Source organism: Phocoena sinus, chromosome 13, assembly GCF_008692025.1.
Source record: "Phocoena sinus isolate mPhoSin1 chromosome 13, mPhoSin1.pri, whole genome shotgun sequence".
NCBI classification, from domain to species: Eukaryota; Metazoa; Chordata; class Mammalia; order Artiodactyla; family Phocoenidae; genus Phocoena; species Phocoena sinus.
In genome coordinates, this window is record NC_045775.1 from 77135742 (window position 1) to 77153391 (window position 17650).

Genomic DNA, 17650 nt, shown 5'->3' on the forward strand with positions numbered 1-17650 from the left:
TTTAGCACCTACTCTGTGCTGGATACTTTACCAAAGCTCTGGGGTCATCACCCATAACATAAATATGTATATGTGACGTGACCCGACTTGCCTGACCTGACTTGTCACCATGGCCTAAATGACAATGATGGTGGTGTGGCATGGCTGCACCTGGCCCCTGCTTATTCTGTGCTGGGACCTCATCTTCCAGTCCCCAGTGAAAGGCATACTATAAATTGATCCTAATTCAAGAGTTGTCCAGCTGACTCTACAGCATTTAGTCGGTTCTCTTTTTCCTCTAACTCTTCTCTCTCTGCCAACATTATCTTGGATTTTGGTTTGTTTTTTAAGTTTCCATTATTTAGCTTCTTTTATAAAGTTGAATTTTTAATTTTTCTCCTTCTCCCTCTCAAAAAAATGCCAAACTAAAACTAAAATGTCAGACATTATTTGTCTTCTTATTCTTATACTGGTTCTCAATACTTTACCTGTGCTTCCACAGCTCTATGGAGAAAAAAGTACTTCTCCTTCCTGCTCTATTGGCACTTTCTGGAATTACAAATTCAATGCTAAATAATTGTGGCAGGTGACAAAACAATTTCCTCATAAATCACAAGGTATAAAGAGCTTGGTAGAAGCTGAATGTAAAGCAAACAGAGACACTCTTCTGACAAATTAGAACAAGGTATAATTAGAACTCAAAGGATAGCTTGGAGTACCGTGAAGAGGAACTTGAAGAAAATCTTGGGCAGGGTATCTCCAGTACCAGTTAAAGTAAATAATCTAACACTAAAATTCCTACTAAAGAGTCAAGAACGTGGACTTCCCAGGTGGTCCAGTGGCTAAGACTCCATGCTCCCAATGCAGGGGGCCTGGGTTTGATCCTTGGCCAGGGAACTAGATCCCACATGCATGCTGCAACTAAGATCCCATGTGCTGCAACTAAAAAAGATCCCACATGCTGCTACTAAAGATCCTGCATGCCACAACAAAGATCCCTCGTGCTGCAGCCAGGACCCGGTGCAACCAAATAAATTAAATATTTTTTTAAAAAACGAGAGTCAAGAAACAATTCACAGGCAGGAGGTGTGTGGAAAATATGATAGTGGAGAGCTAAATCATTTCTTTTTTTTTTTTTTTAATGTACAGCTTCACTCTAACATTTTTAAAAATTATTTATTTATTTATTTATTTATTTTTGGTTGCGTTGGGTCTTCATTGCTGTGCACAGGTTTTCTCTAGTTGCATCAAGCAGGGGCTACTCTTCACTGCAGTGCACGGGCTTCTCATTGTGGTGGCTTCTCTTGTTGCGGAACATGGATTCTAGGCGCGCGGGCTTCAGTAGTTGTGGCACGTGGGCTCAGTAGTTGTAGCTCACAGGCTCCAGAGTGCAGGCTCAGTAGTTGTGGCGCAGGGGCTTAGTTGCTCTGTGGCACAGGGGATCTTCCTGGACCAGGATTGAACCCGTGTCCCCTGAGTTGGCAGGCGGATTCTTTTTATTTTTTTAATTTTTTTTTGTGGTATGCGGGCCTCTCGCTGTTGTGGCCTCTCCCGTTGCGGAGCACAGGCTCTGGACGCACAGGCTCAGCGGCCACGGCTCACGGGCCCAGCCGCTCTGTGGCATGTGGGATCTTCCCGGATTGGGGCACGAACCCGTGTCCCCTTCATCGGCAGGCGGACTCTGAACCACTGCACCACCAGGGAAGCCCCTTTTTATTTTTTATTCTTTTTAATTTATTCATTTTATTTATTTTTGGCTGTGTTGGGTCTTCGTTGCTGCGCGTGGGCTGTCTCTAGTTGCGGCGAGTGGGGGCTACTCTTTGTTGTGGTGCACGGGCTTCTCATTGCGGTGGCTTCTCTTGTTGCAGAACATAGGCTCTAGGCACGCGGGCTTCAGTAGTTGTGGCACGTGGGTTCAGTAGTTGTGGCTCACAGTTCTAAAGCACAGGCTCAGTAGTTGTGGTGCACAGGCTTAGTTGCTCCACAGCATGTGGGATCTTCCAGGACCAGGGCTCGAACCTGTGTCCCCTGCATTGGCAGGCAGATTCTTAACCACTGTGCCACCAGGGAAGTCCCCCAAATCATTTCTAATCACACAAGTCTGGGAGTGATCACTCCAAACTCTGAACTCCTGTAACTATATATGTGATACCCAATCCAGACTTGTTCTTGAAATGCATATCTTTACTTGCTAGACGATACATTCTTTGGCTGTTTATTTCATCTTTATAATATCCCTCTGGCAGGCATATTTAAAAAAAAATCTCGTTTATCAACCCTGTGATTTTCAGGTTTTAACTTACTTTCACAGGTAGGCTACCCTATTGGAGGAGCATACAATCTTCGAGCTCTTAGCAATTACATTTATCATTTAAAAGCAGTCTCAGTGCTATTCAAGAGATCTCAGTGCTATTCAAGAGATCTCAGTGCTATACTAGAGATCAGATTAAATAGTAATGAGACTGTTTTCCCATAATCTTCTCACTTTATGAATGGCAAACCTAAGACCAAACACTGAAGGTAATAATCCTTCCTAATGTCAAAAATACACTTCTATAATAACAAGCACCTCAGAATATATACATGCCACAAAATGTGCATCTATATAATGTTAGACAGTTTGAAAAGTGATGTCACATACTCTTACCTCATTTAAGCTCCACAATTTTTATTTTACCAGGGAGTAAAACTGCATAAGTTGCCTGAGGGAACTAATAATTATTGAGTGCCTACTGTTCTGGTACCCATCTTAACAAATACGATCAACACATACTTTACGTGCCGACAACATCATGATGCATGACATTGGTTTTTAAAACAGGCCTGCTAGAGCTGAACATGTAAGACTGTTTATTAAATGAAAGATTTTAGGTTTGTTTCCCATTATGTGTAAGTCTGTACTGGGTGCTGTAATTCTTCTCAAACTTTAATGTGCATACTTATCACTGGAGATCTTGTCAGAATTCAAATTATGATTCAATAGGTCTCAGGTAGGGCTCAAGATTTCTAACAAGGTGCCAGGTGATGCTGATATTGTTGGTCTGCATTTTGAAAGCAAGGTTGGACTTCTCTGGTAGCACAGTGGTTAAGAATCTGCCTGCCAATGAGAGCAAGGTTGTAGAATATATAATTTACCCTGGGAGTTCCCTGATAGCCTAGCGGTTAGGATTCCGGACTTTCACTGCCAAGGCCAGAGTTTGATCCCTGGTCGGGAACTGAGATCCCATGAGCAGCCTGGGGCGGCCCAAAACAAAAACACAAATTTACCCTAACTAGCACTACTAGCTAAAACTTAACGTCCTTTCACCTTCAATAACTCTTAAGTGATACTATTATCATTCCTACTTGACACCCAAGACTAAGGCTCAGAGAAATTAATTTTGCCTACATGACAAAGCTGATGTGTGCGGAACCAGATTACAAACTTAGGCACACGGACTCCACAGGGCACTCAACCGCTCCACAGTATCCCGACGTGATCGCAGTTGACAGGCAGATTCTGAAGTCTAAGCCAGATGCAGAGTTGTTATCTCCTGTACCACTCTTCCGAGTGGGGTCCCTGCTATAATTGTGCGTCTGGTGTCAACAGAACGTTGGAGGGCAGGGGAAAGAGATCCAGAGCCTCCCTCTCAATACGGCGCAGTGGGTAGGGAACGCCCGGACCGTCCTGCGACGGGGACGGTGTCCTCGGGGTACCACGGAACCCGGGGAGGTACGCCAGTTGTCCTCGGGCGGGAGTGAGGGGGCGGGGCCTGCGCCAGGGAAAGGTTCCGGGCGGGACGTACCAACGCGCGCCGCGGAAGGGCTTCCAGAGGCGAGGCCGGCGCTGCTGCCTCCGCGCCCGGAGCCGAAGCCGAGGAAGTCTTAACCCGACCCTCGGCTCCCTTGTGGAGTGGAATACCAGGGTTCTCTTTCGCTACAGCCGTTTCCTAAGAGACTTCCTCCGGCCCCTCAGTCGAGTGGGAGGCCCCGGAAATGGGGGCCGAGCGGCACCTGGCCAGCCGCTGGGGGGAGACTGTCCAGTCGTTTACCAACTCTATCACGCCCCACGCAAACCCACCCACTCCGGTGCCGCCGCCGTAGCCCTTACCAGCTCTTTGGGCGGCTTCTCTGGGGTTTTTCCAAACAGCCCCATGGCGAACTGAACTCGTCTCACCCCTCCCGGCTTTCCGTTCCCTGCACCCAGGCAGGTCACGGGCAGCCGCCTGGGCGGGGCCGCTGAGAGGCGAGGAGTCGGGGCGCCAGGAGCAGGGAGCGGCCGCGGGGAGCCTTGGTGCGCATGCGCCGAACTCATGCGCAGACTTGGGTCGGCGGAGTTTTGTCAGAAAGATTGAGGCGATTGCGCACTTTCTGGGAGGGGACTTGTGGGCCCAGGTGTGTTCTTCTGAGGCCTAGAGGCGGTTCGTCTGAAAGGTGCGAGTTTATTGACTACACCTGGTGATTACAGCTGTGCCTGCTCACCTAAACCTGTATGTTGTGGCACCGGAAGTCTGTATCTCTACCCAAACGAGGTACAATACTTTTACAACCACTTTCCTAACATCTTTATCCTTCTGTCCCGTAGGCACCTCACATGCAGCGAGCCAGAAATGACCTCTTCCTCCCGGCAGACCTACTCCTCTCCTCTGTTGTCACTACCGTGACCTAGTCACTAAAACCTGGACATTATCTTTCCTGCCCCTCTTACCAAGTCCCAACAATTGTAACTTTCCTTTTTCTTTTTTAAACTCCAGCCCTCCTCTTTCATCCCAAGTGTCACAGCTTCTGTTCGGGCCTTCGCCATTTCCAGCGTGAATAATTCCTACCTGCCGTGTGTGTGTGTGTGTGTGTGTGTGTGTGTGTGTGTGTGTGTGTGTTCCTGCAGTCCACATACACCATAACCTTCATCAAATTCTCAGAGGACTCTGTGACTAAAAAGGACTAGTCGCATTTTAGCTGGGCAATCTCTGATTGAACCTACAACGGTGACCTGATGGCTGCTGTCATTACCTCCTCTCATGATGGAAGAGTCATTTAGTGCCTCAACCCCATACTCCCATCTCTGGTGGGAATGTAAAATGGTACTACACTCTGAAAATACTTTGGCAAGTTCTTTAAATGATAAACGTACATCTATCTCATGCCATTCCACTGCTAGCTATTTATCCAAGAGGAGGAGAAGAGTATGTTCTTACAAAGACTTGTACAGGCCTCCTTATTTGTAATTGCCAAGAACTGGCAATAATCCAAATGTCTATCAACAGGTGAGTGGATAAACCAATTGTGGTAGATAATAAAAAAGAACAGACTTGATACGTGCAACAACATGGATGAATCTCAATTATGCTGAGTGAAAGAAGCCAGAAAAAAAAAAAGTACATTTTGTATGATTTCATTTCTATAACATTCTAGAAGATGCAAACTATAGTAACGAAAGTAGATCAGTGGTTGCTAGGGCACAGGGCTTGGTTTTGAAAGAGGCAGGAAGGAGGGATTGCCAAGGGACATAAGGAATATTTGGGGGGGTGATGGATATTATCTTGTTTCTGGTGATGTTTTCACAGATACCTACAGTGTTAAAAATTGGACACTTTAACATGGAAGCAACCTAAATGTCCATCAGCAGATGAGTGGATAAAGAAGATGTAGTGTACACACATACACACAATGGAATATTACTCAGCCATAAAAAAAGAATGAAATAATGCCATTTGTAGCAACATGGATGGACCTAGAGATTATCATACTAAGTGAAGTAAGTCAGACAAAGACAAATTACATATGATATCATTTATATGTTGACTCTAAAAAATGATCAAATGAAATTGTTTACAAAACAAAAACACGCACAGACATAGAAAACAAACTCTTGGTTCCCAAAGGGGAAAGGAGGAGGAGGGATAAATTAGGAGTTTGGGATTAACAGAAACAAACTACTAAATATAAAATAGATAAGCAAGGACCTACTGTATAGCACAGGGAACTGTATTCAATATATTGTAATAACCAGTAATGGAAAAGAATCTGAAAAAGATTATATATATATATATATATATATATATATATATATATACACACAAAATTGAATCACTTTGCTGTACACCTGAAACTAACACATTGTAAATCAACTATACTTCAATAAAATGGACACTTTAAATATGTACACTTTATGTCAACATACTTCAATAAAGTTCTTTTTTAAAAAAATAGCAGTATAGGGGCTTCCTTGGTGGCACAGTGGTTGAGAGTCTGCCTGCCGATGCAAAGGACACGGGTTCATGCCCCGGCCCGGGAAGATTCCACATGCTGCAGAGCGGCTGGGCCCGTGAGCCATGGCCACTGAGCCTGCGCGTCCAGAGCCTGTGCTCCGCAACGGGAGAGGCCACAACAGTGAGAGGCCCGCGTACCAAAAAAAAAAAAAAAAAAAAATAGCAGTATATGTTCACCATAAAAAGTAAAACCTCCAACTCACTTCCTCAAGGAAAAAGGTCTCAAACTACTTATAATATTAAATAGTTGGTGTGAATGTGATCTTTCCTTTGGAGAATTTTTTATATATATTTTTACTTATTTGGGAGCATATTGTACATATTGTTTTGCAATCTTCTTTTAAAAATTTTTTTACATAGATTTTCATTGATATTAATATCTAGAGCTAAGGGATTCCAAAGCAGGAATGTACTAACATTTATTTAACCATTTCCTTATTGTATGACATTAAGTGGTTTCCAGTTTTCCCCTTTAGCAATAAATATAGACACAGCTTAAATTCTTAAGGTACTACCAATATCCTCCATACAGTTTGCGCAGTTTGAACTACCGACAGTGTGTGAGAGCACCCTATTCCCTAAATCCTTGCTAACGATGAATTTAATCAATATTTTACATTTTCGCCAACTCGAGGGTATAAAATATTGTTTTAAATTTTCATTTCTCTGATTACTAGTCTAGATGAGCATCTTTCGGTATATTTGTTGGCTATTTGAATTTCTTCTGTGAATTGCCTCTTCGTATCCTTTGCCCATTTTCCACTGAATTGTCTCCCTTTCTTCCTTCCTCCCTTCCTTTTATTTTTTTTTTTTTTTAGTGTGATGGAGCTCTCTGAAGATGAGAAACCTGTAGAAATGTTTCTAAGTCTCCTCCACCATATCCCTCTTCTTTTTTTTGAGAATGAACTCTAAGGCAGAAATTTTTCAGGTGGGAGGTCACTGGACTTCCAATTAGTCAACAATATTTATTAAATGCTTGCTATGTGTCAGACATTCTATAGGCTGTAAGAAAACCACGATGGACAAAAAAGAACCTCATACAATCCGATGAGAAGGACAGGTACTAAACAATGGTGATAAATAAAATTGAGTGAATTACCACAAATGTGTAAAATTCTGACTATAGGAAGAACATGGCGCTCAGTGACTCTTCCCTGAGCATATTTTGCTTTATTGTGCTTCACAGATACTGCATTTTTTTTTTGCAAATTGTAGGTTTGTGGCAACCTTGCATCAAGCAAGTCTGTCGGCACCATTTTTCCAATGACATTTGCTCGCCTTATGTTTCTGCATCACATTTTGGTTATGCTAGCAATATTTCAAACTTCTTCATTATTAGTATATGTGTTATGGTGATCTGTGATCAGTGATCTTTGATGTTACTATTGCAAAAATAATACAACTTGCTGAAGGCTCCGATGGTAGCATTTTTTAGCAATAAAGTATTTTTGTATGTACATTTGTTTAGACATAATGCTATCGCACGCTTAATAAACTACAATATAGTGTAAACATAACTTTTATATGCACTGGAAAACCAAAAAACTCGTGTGACAAGCTTTCTTGCGTTATTTGCTTTATTGTGGCAGTCTGGAACCGAACCCATAATAACTCTGAGGTATGCCTGTATAAGCTGAGGCCTGAAGGATGAGCTAGCAGAGGGATGAAGAGTTTCCAGTGCAAAAGAAACCCCATGTGCCTAAGAGCCTTCCCAGTTACTAGCGGGTGGAGGTTTGGGGCCACGGGCATTTCATTTCCTAAAGGTGCATTTGTTCTAAAGTTGGTCATCGAGGACAAAGAGAGTGCGGAGGACAGTTTGATTTGGTATGTGGCATCTCACAGAAATACGGAGCCCGAAGCTACCGACAGAGCCTTAAAAACACATCAATGCATTTGCTCCTCAGCGACTGGAAGGGCACTACGCATCTTCCACGCATTTTCCAGGCTCCACACTTAGAGCAACATATACTTTCTATTCGTGTCCTGATACTGCCTTGGCATTGGACAAAGCTGTGGCTGCGGCTGAGATTTGTCCTTCCTACATAGACCTCAGGAAGCATGCACCGGATCCTCCCACCTGCTGAGACTCACATCTGAGTGGGTGGGAAGAACTAAGTGAGCAGGCATTCTAGCTCTTTGCTCCTGCCAAACACAGCAAGTATTTAACAGGATCACACTCCCTTGCCATATGTTCACATAGACATTTATGCACACACATTTTAAAAGGTTTTATATGCATTCTCCTCCAGATCCCTGAAAAATGTGACATATAGATGCATATCCTTGACGTGAAAGTTGCCTCAATGCCTGATGCTTTAAGTATTTCCCTAAATTTGAAATGAGAAATAGAAAGGACTGTTTTCCCTTCATTCCCCAGATTGTCCTTGCTCATTTCAGGAAGATTTCCTACCTTAGTGAGCTTCCTGGCTCACAACTGTTCCCCATTCACCAGGTAGACTGTTAAATGAAATGCTTTGGGCAAGAAAGTGACAACCCAATTCCTGGCAGGAATTTTGACCTAATAAAAACAAGATACACCTTGTTTTATACAACAGATGGACTCTGAAAATGTTAGATATAAACTGACCTTTGGGAAATTGAATCCCCTCCCTTGCCTTATATAATAATTTTGGAGTGGATTTCTTAATTTCTGACCAACCTTCAGGTGTGAGGGACTCCTAACCACAGTTTATGACTTGAGATAAGGCAAAGAAAGACCTTGGGTCATCTCCTCCCCACTTGTAACCTTCTTCCACCAACCTTACGATGACTCTTGTATTAGATTCCTAGTGCTGCTATAACAAAGTATGACACATTAGGTGGTTTAAAACAATTTATTCTCTCACAGCTCTGGAGACTAGAAATCCAAAATCAAGGTGTCAGCAGGGCAATGCTCCCTCTGAGACTGGGTAGAATCGCTCCTTGTCCTTTCCTAGGTTCTGGTGACGGCCGTCAATCACTGGCTTCCCTTGACTTGCCACTGCATCAGTCCAGTCTCTGCCCCTGTTGTTATGTGGTATTTGTATTAGTCAGCTTGGGGTGCCAAAACAAAATACCATAGACTGGGTGGCTTAAACCACAGAAATTAATTTTCTTGCAGTTCTGGCAGCTGAAAGTCCAAGATAAGTGCCAGCCTGGTGACAGCTCTCTTCCTGGCTTGGCCTTCTTGCTGTGTCCTCACATGGTAGAGAGAGAGAACTCTAGTGTTGCTTCCTCTTATGAGTACTAATCCCCTCATGAGGTCCCCACCTCATGACCTCATCTAAACCTAATCATCTCCCAGAGGACCCATCTCCAAGTACCATCACATTGGGGGTTAGGCTCCAACGTATAATGAATTTGGGGAGGACACAATTCAGCCATAGCAATGTTCTCCCCTCGGTGTCTCTTCTTATAAGCACACCGGTCATGTTGTATTGAGGGCTCATCCTAAGCCAGCATGACCTCATCTTAACCAATTACATCTGCAATGACCCTATTTCCAAATAAGATCACGTTCCGAGGTACCTGGGGTTAGAACTTCAACATATCTTTTGAAGGGGTACATTTCAACCTATAACAATCCTCCTTTATACACATGGGTCCCCCACTTTAAAGAAGAAGGTGATAGAGGGTGGAGGCAGACTGGTTAGCTGAATCCTTTAAAAAACAACAACAACAAACTTCTGTCCTCCATGAGTGGCCCCAAAGTAGGGACAGTTTCCACTTGGGAGGGGTAAGTAGATATCTGAGGAGTGACTCTAGCTTGGAGGGTGTACCTTTCCCGGAAAATCACAGTAATCACTGCAACCATCCCACACTGCCATCTAGAGCACCATTTCCACCACCAAAGCTCCTCTCATGGGAGGTTACATGCCTTTTCTTATTTCTCCACAGCACAGCAGAGACAAAGCCTGAACTTAAAAAAAAAAAAAATCGAGCTGAATTTTTAAGGAGTACTTTATTAAAGTCTCCAAAAATCAGTATCACCGTATCAGAAATGGAAGAGTAGCATCCAGCTCACACAGTCAACATTACGGTGGACTGGATATTCTGAAAAACTCACTGCAAACACATAGTCTTGATAACATACAGTCAGCACTATTTTATGTGCATGGTTGATCTCTCAAAAAAGTAAGAGAAATCAGTAATATCTGCCAATAACAGAAGCCAAGAACCCTGTTTGTGTACTGTAAAAAGAATATGATATAGCTTGTAGACAGTAAAGTGCACAAGTAAGTGTATGACCTGATGCATTTCTACATATGTATAAACCTATAAAACCACTATGCAGATCAATATTTAAAAACATTTCCAAAACCTTAGAAGGCTCCATCATGCCTGTTTCTAGTCAATACCCCCAAAAGATAACCATCATTCTGATTTCTATTAGATTCATTTTGCCTTTCTTGAACTTCACGTAAATGGAATCAAATAGTCTGCTTGGTTTTAATGATTGGTTAGAGGAACAGGAGGCAAGGCTTTTGGCAGGGTAAAATGGTGAAGCAAAATTGAGACCCCCTGAAGACAGGAGCCATTAAGACCTCATCCTTGGTGAAAGAACAGGCTAGAAAAAAAGTCTATCTGCTAGCAAAGGGGACCAAGAAGAAGATGTTTGTTTTAGGCCACAGCTCTGATGAAAAAAGTAGACAACTTCTTTAAGAAATCATCATTAGGGAATTCCCTGGCAGTCCAGTGGTTAGTACTTAGTGCTTCCACTGCAGGGGGCATGGGTTTGATCCCTGCTAGGGAACTAAGATCCCATATGCCATGTGGTGCAGCTAAATAAACAAACAAATAATTTTTAATAAGAAAAAAAGCCAGTAAAAAGAGATCATAATTATAAATCTGCCCTCATGTGGGTTTAAATTTATACTACTCACATACTGTTGGAAATCCCAAGCCTAGATATTAATTTAAACTGTTCCTTGGTTGATAACATCACGGGTACCTGGCAGAAGCATAGTAAGCTCATTTTGAAGGAACATACCCCAAATCCGGGCACTGTAGTATTCCTACAGATTAAGATGAACAAGAATTACCAACTGCACAAGGAAACAAACATCTAAGGCCAAGAGTAAATTTAAAAGGAATCATAATTGTAGCCCAAAGCACATCAGATACTAGAATTCTCAAATGCAGAATAAAAATGTTACACTTAAAATGTTCACAGAAATAAAAGAGGGACTTAAAGGGAACAAGAGACCATAAAAATGAAAAAGAACCAAAGAATTACTAGATATAAAAGAAAAAAACAAATAAAAACCTTAGTCACTGAATAAACCTCAGTGAATGAATTAAGCAACAGATCACACTTTACTAAAGAAAGAATAAGTGAGTAGGAAGATAGATCTGAATTATCCAAAATGCTTTGGAAATAAACTAAGACGTGAGCAGACAGGAAAGAAGATGAAACATGGATGTTAAAAGTGGATATCCGTTATATGTTTAATTGACGTTTCAGAAAGACTGAAATAAAATTATTGGAGAGAAAAGATTTTGAAAGGATAATAGCTGAGAATTTCCCCAACTTACCAAAGATATTAGTCTTAAGACTCAAGAAGTACATAAACTGCAGGCAAGGTAAATTTTTAAAACTATGCATTAAAGTGGCAGTACAAAATATCAAAGACACAGAGAATACTGTAAACATAACCAGAGAGAAAAAATAGGTTACACACAAGAAGACAACAGTCAGACTGACAGTACCCTTCTTAATAGCCACAATGGAAGATGAAAGAAAGTGAAAGAACATCTGCAGAGTGCTTAGAAAGGAAAACAAGCAAAAAACTACTAACTTGTAACTGTATACCTTGCTAAATTATCATCCCCAAATGAGGCAAAATAAAGACATCTTCGGGGAAAACTAACTAACAACCAACAAAGAAATCCCCAAATTAACACTAAACAATTTTTAAGAATGTGTTTTAGAAATAATAACAATGATCTTTGAAGGAAGGCCTTAGATACAAGAAGAAATCATGACAAATAATTTAGTGAACATATGGTTAATGTAAAAGCTTATTGAGTAAACAATAATACTGAAATTGGAGAGTTAAAAAGATAAAACTAAAACTTTCTATATTAGTAATATGAAAAATGAATGGGAAGTCATTTGAGTTAAAATGATCAAAGGGGATTCACATGCCTTCCCTTATTTCCCATTAGCAATGAGATACTGAAAACAAGACATACTTGATCTAACATTCTTTGGGAAGGAGTAAAGATATTGAATAATTTTATGTTTTGTTTTGTTTTTGTTTTCTTTTTTTGCCCACACCATGCAGCATGCGGGGATCTTAGTTCCCCGACCAGAGATGGAACTAATGCCCCCTACAGTGGAAGCACAGAGTCTTAACCACCGGACTGCCAGGGAAGTCCCAATAATTTTAGATTTTTAAATAAATTTGTTAGACCTGTAAGGATAAGCTGTGAAATAAAAGCAAGCTTCCAAAATAGTAAAGGAAAAAATGGAATTAAAAATACTAATCTAAATAAGATGGGAAAGAAGACACAGAAAAGTCAGGAAAAGTAGAAGTCACAAAAGACAACGGTATAAATGTCATAGCTATAATATTATCAGACAAAATAGATTTTACGGCAAAATAACTTTTTTGGGATAAAGAAGTTATATAATGATAAAAATTTCAATTTACCAGGAGGCGAATCATAGTTAAAAAGAAGGAGGAGGAGGGAGAGGGGGAGGAAGAGGAGAGGAGGAAAATTTGTCACCAGAAAACTACCCTGAAAGAAAGGGATGTCTCTAAAACAAAAAAGTAACAATAAAAGAAGGAATCTAGGAACATTAGGAGAATCTGAGTAGGCAAAAATATGGAAAAATACAGTAGGCTTTGCTCCCCTTTTGTCTTCCAAAATGTGTTTGATCGTTGAAGCAAAAATTACAACCCTGTCTAATGTGGTTCTAAATAGAGGTAATACTTAAAATAATTATATTATAAATAGGTGAGGGAAAAAGGACCTAAAGTAAGGTAAGACTTCTATACTTGAATTGGTAAATGATGACATCAGTTGACTGTGATGAATTATATATATATATATATATATATGGTAATACCTAGAGCAACCACTAAAAACTCTACAAATACATTTAATTAAGAGTACAAATTATTATCTATAAAATAAGCTACAAGGATATATTGTACAACACAGGGAATATAGCCAATATTTAATAATAACTATAAATGGAGTATAACCTTTAAAAATTGTAAATCACTATATTGTACACCTGTAACATATAATATTGTACATCAACTATACTTCAGTTAAAAAAATAATAAGTTGTTGTTTTAAGCCACACAAACATACAAGAAAAAACCCCATAGATTAGCCATCAGGAAAATGAAAATCAAAAACACAATGAGGAGTCAGCCAAGATGGCAGAGTAGAAAGACCCTGAGCTCACCTCCTCTAGAACAATCACCCATGAAAAAGATCGGAACCTACCGGAAAAAGATGCTCTACAACTAAAGCCATACAGAGGAAAACCACAACAAGATGGGTAGGGGGGCAGAGTCCGATATAATCAAGCCCCCATACCCCTGGTGGGTGACCCACAAACTGGAGAATAATCATAGTGCAGAGGTTCTCCCACAGGAGTGAGAGTTCTGAGCCCCACATCAGGCTCCCCAGCCTGGGGGTCCTGCACTGGGAAGATGAGCCCCCAGAAATTTTGGCTTTGAAGCCCATTGGGGCTTAATTTGAGGAGTCTGGGAAATAGAGACTTCACCCTTAAAGGGCACACACAAAATCTCACATGTACTGGGACCCAGGCAAAAGCAGTAATTTGATAGGTGCCTGAGCCAGACCTACTTGCTGATCTTGGAGAGTCTCTTGGAGAAGCAGGGGGCAGGTGAATCACCCCGAGGACACAAACACTGGCGGCAGCCACATACGGGAGCTTTCTACCATGTGGACACTGCTGCTGGAGGCCATTATTGTGGGATCCTCTCTCTAGCTCATTAGAGCCAAGACCTTCCTCAACCAACAGCCTGTAGGTGCCAGGGCTGAGACGCCTCAGGCCAAGCAACTAACTGCGCAGGGACATAGGCCCCAGCCTTATTAGCAGACAGGCTGCCTAAAGACATCCTGGGCCCACAGCTGCCTCTAGATCTGCTCCTAAACACGGCCCTGCCAACCAGAGGGCCAGGTCCCGGCTCCAGCCCATCAGTGGGCAGGCACCGGCCCAGCCCTCCATGAAGTCTACTTTAGCCTCTGGACCAGCCTTACCACCAGGGGGCAGACACCAGACGCAAGAAACCACAGTCCGCAGCCTGTGGATCCAGTCTGCCCACAGCAAGCCAGACCCTGCCCTGGGACCAGCAGGGCCTCAGCCCTGCCCATGATTAGGTCAGACAGCTTCAAGACACCCTGGATCCTGTACCCAATAGCATCAGGAACCAACCTCCTCCTCACACGCCCCCGCCACCGCCCCAGTGATCTGACACCAGTTCTGGGGTCCCTGGGCCCTGCAGCCAGACTCCAGGGACCTGATTCTGCCTGCCGGTTGTCTGCCACTAACCCCGGGGACCTGGCTTCACCCACCAGTGTCTTGACCCACCCAGAGTCTTCTGGGCCGTGACTGCCCACCAGTGAGTCAGCACTAGCCCTGGGGCCCCCTGGGGTTCTACAGTCAGTCATTTCATGACTAAACCTCCCCAGCCAGCAGTCAGAAGCCTCCACACAAGGCAGGGTCCTGGCAACCAATCAGACTAGGGGCCAAGCAAGCCTACCGGACTGCCCACATAGTCAGCCCCCCACAACAGAAGGACCCATGCAGGCCTCACAGGGGGAACCCCTAGAGCATATAGCTAGGGTAATGAGAGGGGAGTGTGCTGCTGAAGACACATAGGACGTCTCCTACAGAAGGGCACTTCTCCAAGGTTGGGAAATGTAACTAACCTACCAGATACATAAAAATACAAATAACAACATAGGCAAAATGAGGCAGCAGAGGAATATGTTCCAGACAAAGGAAAAAGATAAAACCCCAGAAGAAGAACTAAGTGAAGTGGAGATAGTCAATCCAGCTGAGAAAGAGCTCAGGGTAATAATCTAAGTGTGATCAAAGAACTCAGAAGAATGGATGCACAGAGTAAGAAGTTAGAAGTTTTTCACAAAGAGTTAGAAAACATAAAGAACAACCAGAGATGAAAAATACAATAACTGAAGTGACAAATATACTAGAAGGAATCAACAGTAGACTAAATGATACAAAGGAATGGATCAGCTGAAAGCATTTCCTCTAAGATCATGAATAAGACAAGGACGCCCACTCTCACCACTTTTATTCAACATAGTATTGGAGGTCCTAGCCACAAGCAATCGGACAAGAGAGGGAAATAAAAGGAATCCAGTTTGGAAAGAAGAAGTAAAACTGTCACTGTTTGCAGATGATATAATACTATACGTAGGAAATCCTAAAGACACCATCAGAAAACTACCAGAGCTCATCAATGAATTCAGTAAAGTTGCAGGAAACAAATTAATATACAGAAATCTGTTGCATTTCTATACACATAACAATGAAATATTGGAAAGAGAAATTAAGGAAACAATTCCATATACCATCTCATCAAACAGAAAAAAAATACCTAGGAATAAACCTACCGAAGGAGGTAAAAGACCTGTACTCAGAAAACTATAAGATACTGATGAAAGAAATTGAAGATGATACAAACAGATGGAAAGATATACTGTGTCCTTGGGTTGAAGAATTAATATTGTTAAAATGTCCATACTACCCAAGGCAATCTAAGGATTCAATGCAATCCCTATCAAAATACCAATGGCATTTTTCACAGAACAAGAGCAAATAATTTTAAAAGACCATTCAATAGCCAAAACAATCTTGAGAAAGAACAGAGCTGGAGGAATCATGCTCCCTGATTTTACACTATTCCACAAAGCTACTGTAATCAAAACAGTATGGTAATGTCACAAAACCAGACACACAGATCAATGGAAAAGAATAGGGAGCCTAGAAATGAACCACACACTTATGGTCAATTAGTCTATGACAAAAGGAGGCAAGAATATACAATGGAGAAAAAGGCAGCTTCTTTAATAAGCGGTGCTGAGAAAAACTGGACGGCTACAAGTAAAAGAATAAAATTAACAACATTCCCTAACACCATATACAAAAATAAACTCAAAATGGATTAAAGACCTAAATGTAAGAGCAGATACCATAAAACTCCTAGAGGAAAACATAGGCAGAACACTCTTTGACATAAATGGTAATAATATTTTTTGGGGGATTCATTTCCTAAAGCAAAGGAAATGAAAGCAAAAATAAACAAATGGGACCTGATTAAACTTAAAAGCTTTTGCACAGCAAAGGAACCATTGACATAATGAAAAGACAACCTACTGAAGGGGGAAAATATTTGCAAATGGTATGTCCTATAAGGGGTTAATATCCAAAATATATAAACAGCTCATACAACTCAAGATCAAAATCAACTCGATTAAAATTGGCAGAAGACCTGAACAGACATTTTTCCAAAGAGGAAATGAACATGGCCACAGGCACATGAAAAGATGCTCAATATAGCTAATCATCAGGGAATGCAAATAAGAACCATAATGAGATATCACCTTACACCTATCAGAATGGCTATCATCAAAAAGAAAACAAATAACAAATGTTGGTGAAGATGTGGAGAAAAGGGAACCCCCTACACTGTTGGTGGGAATGTAAATTGGTGCAGCCACTGTGGAAAACAATATGGAGGTTCTCAAAAAACTAAAAGTAGAACTACCATAGAATTCAGCAATTCCACTCCTGGGTATATATCCAAAAAAAACAAAAACACTAACTCAAAAGATATAGGCAACCCCGATGTTATAATAGCATTATTTACAATGGCCCAGATATGGAAGCAACCTAAGAGTCCATCAAAAGATGATGGATAAAGAGGATTTGGTTTATATTTACAACAGAATACTACTCAACCACAAAAAAGAATGAAAATTTGCCATTTGCAACAACATGGATGGACTTGGAGGGTATTATGCTAAGTGAAGTCAGACAGAGAAAGACAAACACTGTATGATATCACTTACATGTGGAATCCAAAAAATACAACAAACTAGTGAATATAGCAAAAAAAGAAGCAGGACTTCAGAGATATAGAGAACTAGTGGTTACCAGTGTGGAGAGGGAAGCAGGAGGGGCATTATAAGGGCAGAGGATTAAGAAGTACAAACTATTATGTATAAAATAATGTACAAGGATATATTATATAACACAAGGAATATAGCCAGGATTTTATAATAACTAGTAATGGAGTATAAAATTGTGAATCATTATATTGTACACCTGTAACTTATATAATATTGTACATCAAATATACTTCAATTTTTTTTAATTTGAAAAGAAAAATTAAATCACTATGTTGTACACCATGAATTCTCATAGGATA

General features: G+C 41.3%; 1 protein-coding gene across 1 annotated transcript in view; it reads right to left on the reverse strand.

The window, feature by feature from the left end:
* Window positions 1-4288, reverse strand: part of CHMP3 (charged multivesicular body protein 3) — an 80742-nt gene extending 76454 nt beyond the window's left edge. Inside the window, exon 1 of the mRNA XM_032652462.1 lies at window positions 4070-4288. Coding sequence (XP_032508353.1) covers window positions 4070-4273 — 204 coding nt within the window. The 5' untranslated portion in view covers window positions 4274-4288. The remainder of the gene's footprint in view (window positions 1-4069) is intronic.
* Between the last annotated feature and the right edge of the window lie 13362 nt (window positions 4289-17650).